This window comes from Canis aureus, chromosome 29, assembly GCF_053574225.1.
Source record: "Canis aureus isolate CA01 chromosome 29, VMU_Caureus_v.1.0, whole genome shotgun sequence".
NCBI classification, from domain to species: Eukaryota; Metazoa; Chordata; class Mammalia; order Carnivora; family Canidae; genus Canis; species Canis aureus.
This window is the reverse complement of record NC_135639.1, coordinates 33,523,675-33,535,031: the sequence shown is the minus strand read 5'-3', so window position 1 is coordinate 33,535,031 and position 11,357 is coordinate 33,523,675. Positions and strand designations below refer to the sequence as shown.

The 11,357-nt window shown below is 43.7% G+C and overlaps 1 protein-coding gene across 5 annotated transcripts in view; it reads left to right on the top strand.

The window, feature by feature from the left end:
• The first annotated feature begins 9,095 nt into the window (after nt 1-9,095).
• The window catches only part of PDE6C (phosphodiesterase 6C), a 47,994-nt gene continuing 45,732 nt past the window's right edge, over nt 9,096-11,357 (top strand). For 3 of the 5 annotated variants that reach the window (XM_077878347.1, XM_077878346.1, XM_077878343.1), the window contains exon 1: nt 9,097-9,779. In XM_077878347.1, the coding sequence (XP_077734473.1) occupies nt 9,345-9,779 (435 nt within the window). In that variant the 5' untranslated portion in view covers nt 9,097-9,344. Of the gene's footprint in view, nt 9,780-11,357 lie in introns of all 5 variants that reach the window. The other 2 variants (XM_077878345.1, XM_077878344.1) reach the window with 2 other exon arrangements.

Genomic DNA, 11,357 nt, shown 5'->3' with positions numbered 1-11,357 from the left:
GCCGGCGGCCAGCACTTGCATAACGCGCCCTGACTCACCGCCCGCCGCCCGCCGCCCGCCGCCCCGGCGCAGGGAGGGTCCCTGGCGGCAGCCGCGCCTCCGGGGCCGCGGCGGGCGGTGGAGCTGCCGCGCGGGGTGGCCTCGGCCGAGCCCGGCTCCCCACGGCGGCGAGCCGCGGGAACCAGCCCTGGCCCGGTCACCCGGCGCTCGTGCCAGCGGCCGCCGGCTGCGGCCCGGGGTGGCCTCGGGTCCCCGCGGCTCCGGCCCAGGCGCGAGGCGGCCTGGCGCGAAGCCGTGGCCTCCCGGGGACGCAGGACCGCGCTGCTGGCCTCGGAGGGCGTCGTGCAGGGCTTTGGGAATGTTTCGGCCAAGTCGTTCTTCACTTTATAAAGGATGTATTTTACTCTCCTTCGGGAGAGTTGTACCTTCTGGGTAAATATTTTTTCTTTAGTTTCAACATCTTTAGAAGCATTAAAACCCTCCCTGTTAAACATTCTCCATAACCCCTAATCGGGCAGGGAATACTCTAGCCCCCTCCGTGGCCGCCTACTTAGTCTGCGGCGCTTCGCTCAAACCACTTGGAAGCACGTCTGCCGATTGTTTATGATGCAATTTTCTTTCAAAGCCTAGTGCGCTTTTGCTTTGTTATGGAAATAGCTAAGGTGTGCTCTCGAGGAGTAGACGAGAGCGGGGAGGTGAACAAAATTCTATAGTCAGTGGTCAATGGAGTCAAAATGCTGTGACTAGTCATGTTATTTTGCCTACCTGGTGGCACAATTTACTGACCATGATTTTCTCCTAACGTTCAGAGTTAGAGCCCCTCTGATCCATCAAAGAAGTCAGAAGATGCAGCTTTTGACTGAATGAGAGTTAGTGGTATGGCAAAGAAATAGGCACCTTCCTGTGACTCTTTGGACATCTACCTGCCTGGTTCTCTGCTTCCGCTTGACGCCTTTCCCTGCTTCCCGGTTGTGCCTTTAGGGTGTCTGGAGTGCCAACGATGATGCATTTAGCTCCTTACTGCCCCAGAGCTAGGAAAGCCCTGTTTCCGGCCAACCAGCTAACTGGTTAGGACGTATAATCCCAAATAGCTCATATAAGAGCTGCTCCTGTAGGGACTATGTGTGGGGATGCGCTGGGGATAATATCCCTGCACCCTATGTGGGAAATGACTTTAGGACACCTTTCTCCTGTCCAGTGCTTGGATCCCTTCCTCAACATTCCAAAGTCCAGAAGGTCTTCCAGCTTCTGATCCGACACCTCCAGTGATGGAGGGAGAGCCTGGCTGAGCCTAATCACCTTTGCAGTTATTATTGCCAGAAAAGTTCTCCCAGTGACCCTATCCCTTTCATCCCTTTCTTCTAGAACATATTCTGGTGGTCCTTGCACAGGCTACATGTTGAATAAATATAGGAAATTTCAGTGGATTGTTACATAGATCTTTTTTTTTTTTTTAAGATTTTATTTATTTATTCGTGAGAGACACAGAGAGAGGCAGAGGGAGAAGCAGGCTCCATGCAGGGAGCCCGACGTGGGACTCCATCCCGAGGCTCCAGGATCACACCCTAGGCCGAAGGCAGCGCTAAACCACTGAGCCACCCCAGCTGCCCACATAGATCGTTTTTGCAGCAACTTGTTTGTTCACTTAATTGTTAGACGCATAAAAGGTGCTGTAACTGTTCCTCCTTCTCCCTTTAATGATAAGTCATGAAATTTGGTGTCCCAGATACCAGCAAAGAAAAACAGTTTATTTTGGCATTCTCCCTCGAATTTCTTCATGATTACAAATAGGTGAGTACAGGTCAACTGATGTTTTTGACTTTGGTGCTTTGAAATTTGTCCTCATAAAATTATTTTTCAAATATGCACGTATATATAATATAAACAGGAAAAATGTTCACAGTGATTATCTCTATGTGACAGAATTAAGGATATTTGATTTGTACTTTTTGTACTTTCCAAATTTTCCTACAATGAAACTGTTTAATCAGAAAACAGAAGAAATATACTCATTGTAAACATCTTTTTCTAGCAATAAGATTATATTTTAAATTACATCTTCATGGATGTAACTGTAACTGTATATAATATTCACAAAAGTTCATTTTCTGCCATGGACATTCATTCACCTTGACATCTGTCCCTTCCCTCAACTTTTCCATGAGATTTATCAAGAGACTTGCACTTACTAGGTGCTCAACTAGTAGATGCTGACTTAATTTGTTTTATTGAAATTAATCGCTTTAGATAAACTTTGTAAAATATTTATTTAAAAATATTTGGTCAGAGGTCATTGTTTCTAAAATATAGTTTCTTGGTTGGGTGGGGCGGGGCACTTGGGTGGCTCAGTTGGTTAAGCGCCTGCCTTTGGCTCGGGTTGTGATCCTGGAATCCTGGGGGCAAGCCCCATGTCTCGCTCCCTGCTTCTCCCTCTCCCTCTGCCTCTCCACCCCTGCCCTCCTTTCATGCTTTCTTTCTTGCTCACTCTTTCTCAAATAAATAAATTAAAAATCTTAAAAATACATAATTTCTTGGAATTTAGCACTCATAGCAATGTGGCTAGCTAGTCTTCCGCCAAAAAATATGCACTCCTCTTCCATGGTGTCGAGCTGTTGAGAAGAGACTTCTCTGCCAGAGGGCAACTCCCCACTTTCTGTAGCTCTGTAAAGCCACATGCCTGAGTCTGGTGGACAGAACGTGGACAACAGTGTGTCACTCCCAGACCGGACTTGCACAAGTTGCCTGTCCAACTATCCCTGCTGGCCCTCTTCTCTCATCTGCCAGCTGGTAGAGCCTCCATCACTCTGGGACCCCACCAGTGACTAACTTTCTGTATATGAAAAGTAAACTTCCATTGGATTAAGCTGCTGAGATTTTGAGGGGCCTACCAGTAACAGAAGCTAGTGCAGCCTTAACAAATAAAGCAACAAGCAAGTCACTAGCTCCTCGGAAATAGGGAAAGATGTTCTACCATAATTGAGAAAAGAGCTGGTGCAAGAACTTGACTTCCTTACCCTCATAAAAATGAAGCATTTAAACCAGCTCCATTTTGTGCAAACTGACATTAACATCCACATCCTGAAGGAGAGGCCAAGGAAAATGAAAAGCGAGGAAACTAGGTAGCATTTATCTTCTGACTACATTTAAAAGATGCCAAAATAATTGGTGGGAGAATGAAAAGATTATTTGGCCAACTTTTTCAGGTATAAAGAGTCAAACTAATTTTTTTCAAAAAGTTTTTTTCAGGGGCTACAAAGCCATGAGTCAGTGTCCTCAATTTAGGTGAACGTCACATGGATCCCACCGAGTTCTTTCTTCTTTTTTTTTAAAGATTTTATTTATTTAGGGATCCCTGGGTGGCGCAGCGGTTTGGCGCCTGCCTTTGGCCCAGGGCGCGATCCTGGAGACCCGGGATCGAATCCCACGTCGGGCTCCCGGTGCATGGAGCCTGCTTCTCCCTCTGCCTGTGTCTCTGCGCCTCTCTCTCTCTCTCTGTGTGACTATCATAAATAAATAAAAATTAAAAAAAAAGATTTTATTTATTTATTCATAAAAGACACAGAGAGGCAGAGACACAGGCAGAGGGAGAAGCAGGCTCCATGCAGGGAGCCCGACATGAGACTCGATCCCAGGACTCCAGGATCACAGCCCCGGGGCAAAGGCAGGCACTAAACCACTGAGCCCCCAGGGATTCTCCACTGAGTCATTTCTGAGACACCTGGTCACACCCATCTATTTGGTGCGCACAGAGATTCCTGTGAGCAGATGTGCAACGTGAAAGAGCCCCTTTGCACTTGGCTGCCAGCATGTGCCTGAAAACCCTTCCTTTAGGGGGTGCCTTTCAGTGATGAGCAATATGGGAGCAGAGAACCTGGCTAAGATGGAACCAAAGAGTGAATACATATAACGACCTGAGGTGCACCCGGTTAATCAAAGACATTGTTAGATTTGCTAAACTGAAGCACCATTGTTGGATGGTGCTTCAACCTCAGGTTACATGTGGTTTGACTATTATATACGCATTGCTTCCTGTAGAAATGGTTGACTGCAGTGGTAAAGATTAGCTAGCAATGAGAGAATTAGGTGTTACATGTGTTTATTAGTAGGGTAGACCATTGAAAAATGTAAACTTGAAAAAAAAAAAAGAAAAATGTAAACTTGTTTGAGCAGAAAGTTTAAGGAAGTAACACTATTCTTTGGTACATCTATCAGCTTTTTTTTTTTTTTAAGATTTATTTATTTACTTGAAAGAGAGACAGAGAGTGCAGGGGGAAGGGAAAAAGGAGAGGGAAACCCAAGCAGACACTGAGCTGAGGGCAGAGCCCAGAACCAGAGCCCAACACTGGGCGAGATCTCATGACCCTGAGAGCATTACTTGAGCTGAAACCAACACTGGGACACCCAACTGACTGCCTGGCCAGGCGCCCCTCTGTTGGCTTTTAAAGAGTTCCTGGAATTTATATTTAACTTTTTAAAATCGATATTTAATAGCATTTCCTCATATATATGTAAATATATATGTATATATTTTAATTCCTTAAAGGAAATGTCTTTGTATATCCTCCTAGAGTAGCTAGTCTGATGTCTTGTGCACCTCATGGGTACCCTTTTTAATCCAATCCTATTTAAACTTGCAGTTTGGGGGTAGGTCACTATCACTTACTAGCTATGTCACCTTGAGCCAGTTACTTAATTTCTCTGTGTTTCAATTTCTTGCCTTGAAATACAGACAATAACAGCACCTACCTCATTGAGTTATTGTAAGAATTAAATATGATAATATGTGTAAGGGTCTTAGAAGAGTACCTGGCACAGATTATGTGTTATAATGTTAGTTATTCTTTTAATTACTTTTTTTTATTATCAATACCTTGTGGCATATATTTCTAAAAATATTCTGACTAAATGGGATGGAATCTTCACATTGACTTGGTTATTGTTTCAGAGATGTATCTAAATAAATGATCATCAATGTCTGTAATATCATAGAAATATTGACATAAGAATTAAACAGTGAAGTTCAAAAAAGTCAACACATATTGTGTAGTATTAAAAATTCATTCTTGGGATGCCTGGGTGGCTCAGTGGTTGACTGTCTGCCTTCAGCTCAGGGCCTGATCCCCAGTCAGGGGATGGAGTCCCACATCAGGCTCCCTGCATAGAGCCTGCTTCTCCCTCTGCCTCTCTGTCTCTCTCTCTGTCTTTCATGAATAAATAAATATGATCTTTAAAAAAAATAAAAAATAAAAAATAAAAATTCATTCTTAGTGGTCTGTTTGGTAATTGAAAAAAAAAATATTGTTCTTTTCTTACATTTTTTTTTTCAGTGCTTCGGACTGAACAGCAAATAAGAGACACAGAGATCTTGTGAGCACAAGCCAGAGAGTCTGTAAGGACCATCCCCAGGTAATAGGACAGTGGAAACAAGGAGACTCAGTCAAAGATGGAAAGGAGAGAGATTTGTGGGTGTGCTACAGGGCAGGCTTCCAATACTTCCCTTAAAAAAAAAATCTTTGTCTTTATAAAATGTCATGCAGTACACAAAGTAGTCACCAGTGATCCCTCTGTCTTGCTTGCTTTTTCTAACTAAACAATTGCCTACTCCTGTTGACCGTTGCCTAGAATTGGATCTTACATTTGTCCCTTCCTTTTTCATTCCCAAGCAACCTCACTCATAGCCTTTGCAAATAACCTTAAAAACTTTGTTTATGAATGCATGAATTTATTAAATAAATTATGTATGTTCATTGAGGTACTTGAGAAAAATCAGACAAGCAAAAAAAAAAAAAAAGAAAGAAAGAAAGAAAAAGAAAAAGGATTGATGTGTTGAATCCCATCACTTTGGAATAATCACTGTTACCCTGCTGTGGTACATCACATACCTCCATGTATGTGTATATATGGGGAATCGTATTACAAAACTACCTTACAATTAACTGCATATCATAAATATTTCTTTATATTCATAAATAGACCTTTATAGTGGGGCTATTAATAAATGTAATTTTCTATTCTGTAGATATAATGCTATTTATTTACTCAGCCTCCTATTGTTGAAAATCTAGGCTATTTCTGATCTTTTACTTTTATAATTGTACTTTTTTTTAAAAAAATATTTTATTTATTTATTCATGAGAGAGAGAGAGGCAGAGACACAGGCAGAGGGAGAAGCAGGCTCCATGCAGGGAGCCCGACATGGGACTCGATCCCGTCTCCAGGATCAGGCCCTGGGCTGAAGGCAGCGCTAAACCGCTGAGCCACCCGGGCTGCCCTACAATTGTACTTTTGATGAATACCATTGTACCTGCATTAATCACATACAGTCTTAATTATTTCTGCATGATAATTTCGTAAAAGCAGAATTGCAGGGTCAAAGCCTATACACATTTTTAGGGTATTTGATAATGACCCAATGCAATATAGCCTCTTCTTCTGTATCCCTATGTCTAGTATTTCTTTTCTCCAATTCATCTTTCTAAGTACTACCAAATTACATTTGTAGAAAGGACCCTTATAGTGTTTTTTCCTGCCCCCAAAACTTTCCAGAGTTCAAAATCCTCAATCTAGCCTCTGAAGCTCCTGTAATCTGAGCCCAACCTGCCTTTTCAGATTCATCTCTCACTCTTCTTCCTGTTACTCTACACCCTATGGTATTATTTCTGCTGTCACTACCTTCTGGAACACACTCGATTTCCCCCCCATCTCCACCCATTCTAGATATGATCCCTTTTCTGAACTCTCGTGTGCCTCACTTCTGGCATTTATCATATTCTGTTCTGTGCTCCTTGGCTCTTCATGTACTGCTCTTATCTCTCTTCTGCATCACAAGTACTTGTAAAACCGGAACCAAGACTTAATTACTCATCCCCTGCATCCCCAAGATACAAATGTACCAGTCAGAATTTACTCAGCTGTGCAGCGGTAACAGACAACTTTCATCTCTCAGAGGCTAAAAACAAGAAAGATTTATTTCTCACTCATTCTACATGTCCATCTCAGTGGGCATGTCATCAGGAGGCTCTGTTCCAGGCCATCCTCACTTGGAATCAGGAGATCCCTCCCTCTGGAACTGATGTGGCAATGGAGAAAATGGAGAGCAGAGGGTCTGATGTTGGCAATTAATCATTCTTACCTAAAAGAGACATTTATGCTCACAATCCAGAGGCAAAGTCCATCACATGGCCCTACCAGGGGAGGACAGCAGGAAAGAATAATCTTCTTGTATAACTAGGAGGAGAAGAGAATCAGATGAGGGGGAATATGAAGTCTTTATCACAGAAGCTAATATGGTGGCTTGCTTGTAATGGACAATCAGTAGACATGTGTTGAAAGAATGAGCAAATCAAGAATCTAGAAGTAGTTATAAAAACAAAAGAATGGTGACAATAATAGGATAAGTTTTTTTTTAATTAACTTTCATTTTTATAAGTAGAGGAATGTTAACGTCTGTGGTTATTTTGTTTTTCCTATTAAGCATATATCTGCATATGGAATAAAGCTATGTGTCTTTTCTCCATCTGCTTACAAGGGAAAGATGGCATCAGGGAGTTGTGAGCACACAACATACTTTTGGTAGAAGTTGGAGCTGTGCCATAGTCACACAAAATAACCAGATAGGAAGTGTCCAAAACTGGGCTAGAATGTGATAGGAGTGACTGGGATGACTCAACTCTCTGCATTATTCAAATTACAATGAGATGCTAATAGGATGTGATGAAGTACATAGCACTCTGAGGAGGACCTTCCTGAGACTACATTGAGTGTGACAGAGGGAGGAAGAAAAGGTATGTACTTGGCAAGGCCCTTGAGACGGCAAGTGAATTCAACCATAAATCTCAACGAATGCCGGTTTGAGTTCAGGTCCTGTGGTAAAACCATGTTCTGACCAAGAACCTCTCATTTCCTGACCTAGAACCTGCAATCTCAGTGGATCTCTTTTTCTTTTCTGATAAGACTTTTATCATGGCAAGCTTTAAGTTTAGCAAAATAAATGAAAACCGCAGGGTTGCTCTCTTTGAAGTGGACTTAAATGTGAACCTAACTAACTTTTGGAGTCCCTGAAACCTGTGTGTGTGTGTGTGTGTGTGTGTGTGTGTGTGTTCTTTCAAGAGAATCTGTCACAAAGTTTGCAGTTTTATTGAAGTACTTAGAAGACCTTAACTAAGTTTGACTAAGTTTGGAATGAGCATTTAATTAAATATTCAAGGACATTGGTTCATGAAATGTGTTGTTTGACTTTTAATTATATAATAGTGTTTAAATATTTGGGGAGATGTGCTTAATTGATGTAAAAGCTTAATAAACTAAAGATTAAACGCAACCAAGTAGTGATAAGTGTTTTTCCTTGCCTAACCCCTCTGAGACATTAGAGATCCTAGCAACAGAGAAGACAGGTTTTATCCACTAGATTTAACAGAGTATATCTTGGAGCAAAAATGCACGAGGCTGCCCATTACTATTCAAAACAAAATCCAAACTAGTATGTGTGGCAGAAAGACCCGGTTAGCAGGTACATGGGCTGCCTTTTACAATCATGTCTTTTGACAAGGCTCATTGTTTACATTGTGGCTCGATTAGGGTTGGATCATGGGCAAATGTTTTACCATGTTCACTTTTCTAGAACAAGATTAAGGTTTGTTCCTTTAAAACACTCCAGAGGTCAAGCTTTAAAATGAGAGGAATTGAGAGGCGAGGTTTTAGGAAAAGTAGGTCAGGCAACTTGGATGTTCGTAGGACTTTTAAGAGAAGGAAAAATTAATTTTCCATTTTACGTTGCATTGATACGAAACCCTTCCATCATCCCCCAAATACTCGTTAAAGTTGCCATATAAATAAGCAGACACCTCCAAGGTCTAATAGTTTCGCTTCATATAGAAACATGGAAAAAATGAGTCAAAATGTCAGTTGATGCAAATGTCATCTCATTAACGGATACATGGATGGTTCTTCTTGCTGTGGACAGCAGCCCATGTTCAGTGATTTTTCTGGAATAGTCACCTCCACTTGCCACTTGCCTGGCTGATCTAAGATGTTCTGAGGATTCTCTGAGGACTTATGAGCTAATAATGCTTAGGGATTTCATGTCCTGAAGAACTCTTTAATCCTGTGCTTCCTGAATCCTACTGTAAGCCAGACCTTCTGTCACAGCCCAAGAGTCATCGGCAGGTTTTTTTTGAAAGCTCTGCTAAGCAACCATTCTGCTCCATCTTCAGGGATCCCCTGAGGTGCTATTTAGGGTTTTCCCAGTGACTTTGACCAGAATGTGATTCCTTCTTGGCACTCCGTCCCAGGTAGTGCTCTGAGGGTCTCCCTTTCTGAACAAAAGTAGCGAAGCAAAGCCCACCATGGGTGAGATCAACCAAGAGGCCGTGGAGAAGTACCTGGAGGAGCACCCTCAGTTTGCCAAGGAGTACTTCGCCAGGAGGCTGGGGGAGGCCCCAGGGCCCAGTGGGACGCCGCAGCCTACCGAGGAGTGGGCGGTGTGCACCGAGCTGCTGCTGGCCCTGCAGGAGGAAGCAGGCAGCGCCGAGCCTGCGGTGCACCGGGCCCTGCAGAAGCTGGCACAGCTCCTGCAAGCCGACCGCTGCAGCCTGTTCACCTGCCGGGCCCGCAACGGCACACCCGAGGTGGCCTCCAGGCTGCTGGACATCACCCCCACCTCCAGCTTTGAGGATAGCCTGGTGCTCCCCGACAGAGAAGCTGTGTTTCCTTTGGACATTGGGATAGTGGGTTGGGTTGCTCACACGAAGAAAGCTGTTAATGTCCCAGATGTGCAAAAGGTAGGTGGCTGACCGGACGTCTGGGCAGGGTAGTGGAAGAACCAGTGGGAAAGAGAGCTGGGAGCCAGGGGCCATCCTCGTGGAATCGGTTATAACTTGAGGAGTAGGAACAGCGGGGACAGGATCCCCTAGGCCAAGGCTTGCCAGGTTTAGCAAGTAAAAATATAAGATGCTCAGTCCAAGGAGGATTTAAGATAAACATTGAGTAAGTTTTTAGTGTGTGTCCTGTGTAAGGTTTGGCATTTTATCAGGCAAACTTACCTGGGCCTGGTGCATTCCACACCTGCTCCCTTGCATCTCTTTCCTGCTCCAAGAACTTCCCTTCTGAATAGCATGGCAAAGAGGCCCCGTGGGATCAGCAAGGTGCCCGATGCTGAGACTTGGGAGCCACTCCCCACACCTCTCACTCACAGCCCTCAGAGGTCACTCGGTTCTCTGAGACAGACTGGCTCATAAATGGAGTCTTTCACTTACAGGCCAAATTTTCAGAAAGAACAAATAATAGCATCTGACAGTTCAGATGTTCACATTTGGATTGTGAAAAACGTAAATTTGGGTGATGAGTACCATTGACCAACCCAACCCCCCATAAGTGAGCTCTGTCAAGAATCCGCTCCAATCACATACTGTGCTCCTGGGACCAACAGCATATTGCGCACACACAAGGCGTTGTTAGGAGCTTTTAAAAGCAACAAAAAACCCCACTCTTCTCACCACCGTGATGCTTATTCATTAAGAACAAATTATAAAATAAATGAGAGGGAGGAAATGTAAATCACTCATAATTTTTCCGTTCATCAAGAACCACAGGCACCAGTCCGGGGTTTCTCCTGCTAGCTTTCTTTCTACCTGCATGTCCCGTTACTATGACTTGCTGTTAACCGAAGGGAGCAATGGCTTCTGATGGAACGGAGTTGGCGGGGGCAGGTCCCAGAAATGCTTGCCACTTTCCATGCCAACGTTTATTGGCAGCTGGAGGCAAGAGGCTAATCCCCTACATGCCTTCTGAAGCTGATTACAGGAGGAGGGCCGCACGGATCCAGAAGGCACAAAAGTCATCAAACATTAGCAACACTGCGCAAATAAGCCCAGCACAACCCTTGGGTGCAAGGGTTGCTATTTGGCGCCACAGAGACCTCAGTCCTTTCTGATCCCTGCCTTCAGGGAGTTCAAGCTAGTTTAAGGGAGCTTCTGAGGCTAACTGCTGTGGCTTCATGACTAGACTGATTTGTATCGTATAGGCAAAACCGTCTGGACACCAATGAGGAGCCTATGCGCACACACCCTAAGATTTTCTCACAGGAGTATGCTTCTTGCCAGTCTCCAAGTGAGACCATCTCCCAAATTAATAGAACTTCAAACTTAAGAAAGTGACATGGAAGTTTTCTTTCTGAAAAAAAAAATTTTGTTTAAAGAGAGGGTTAAAATGATTTCTGTTGTAATGCTTTATCAATGGGCTCAGTTCTGCACGTTGAGAAGAGAATGATAGCAGAGAGCTGCTTGAAAAATCTGGTGGCCTTGGTGTGTTGCTGTCCATGGTGAGCGTCACTGCATGAACGTGGTGGCAAATAAAGGTGG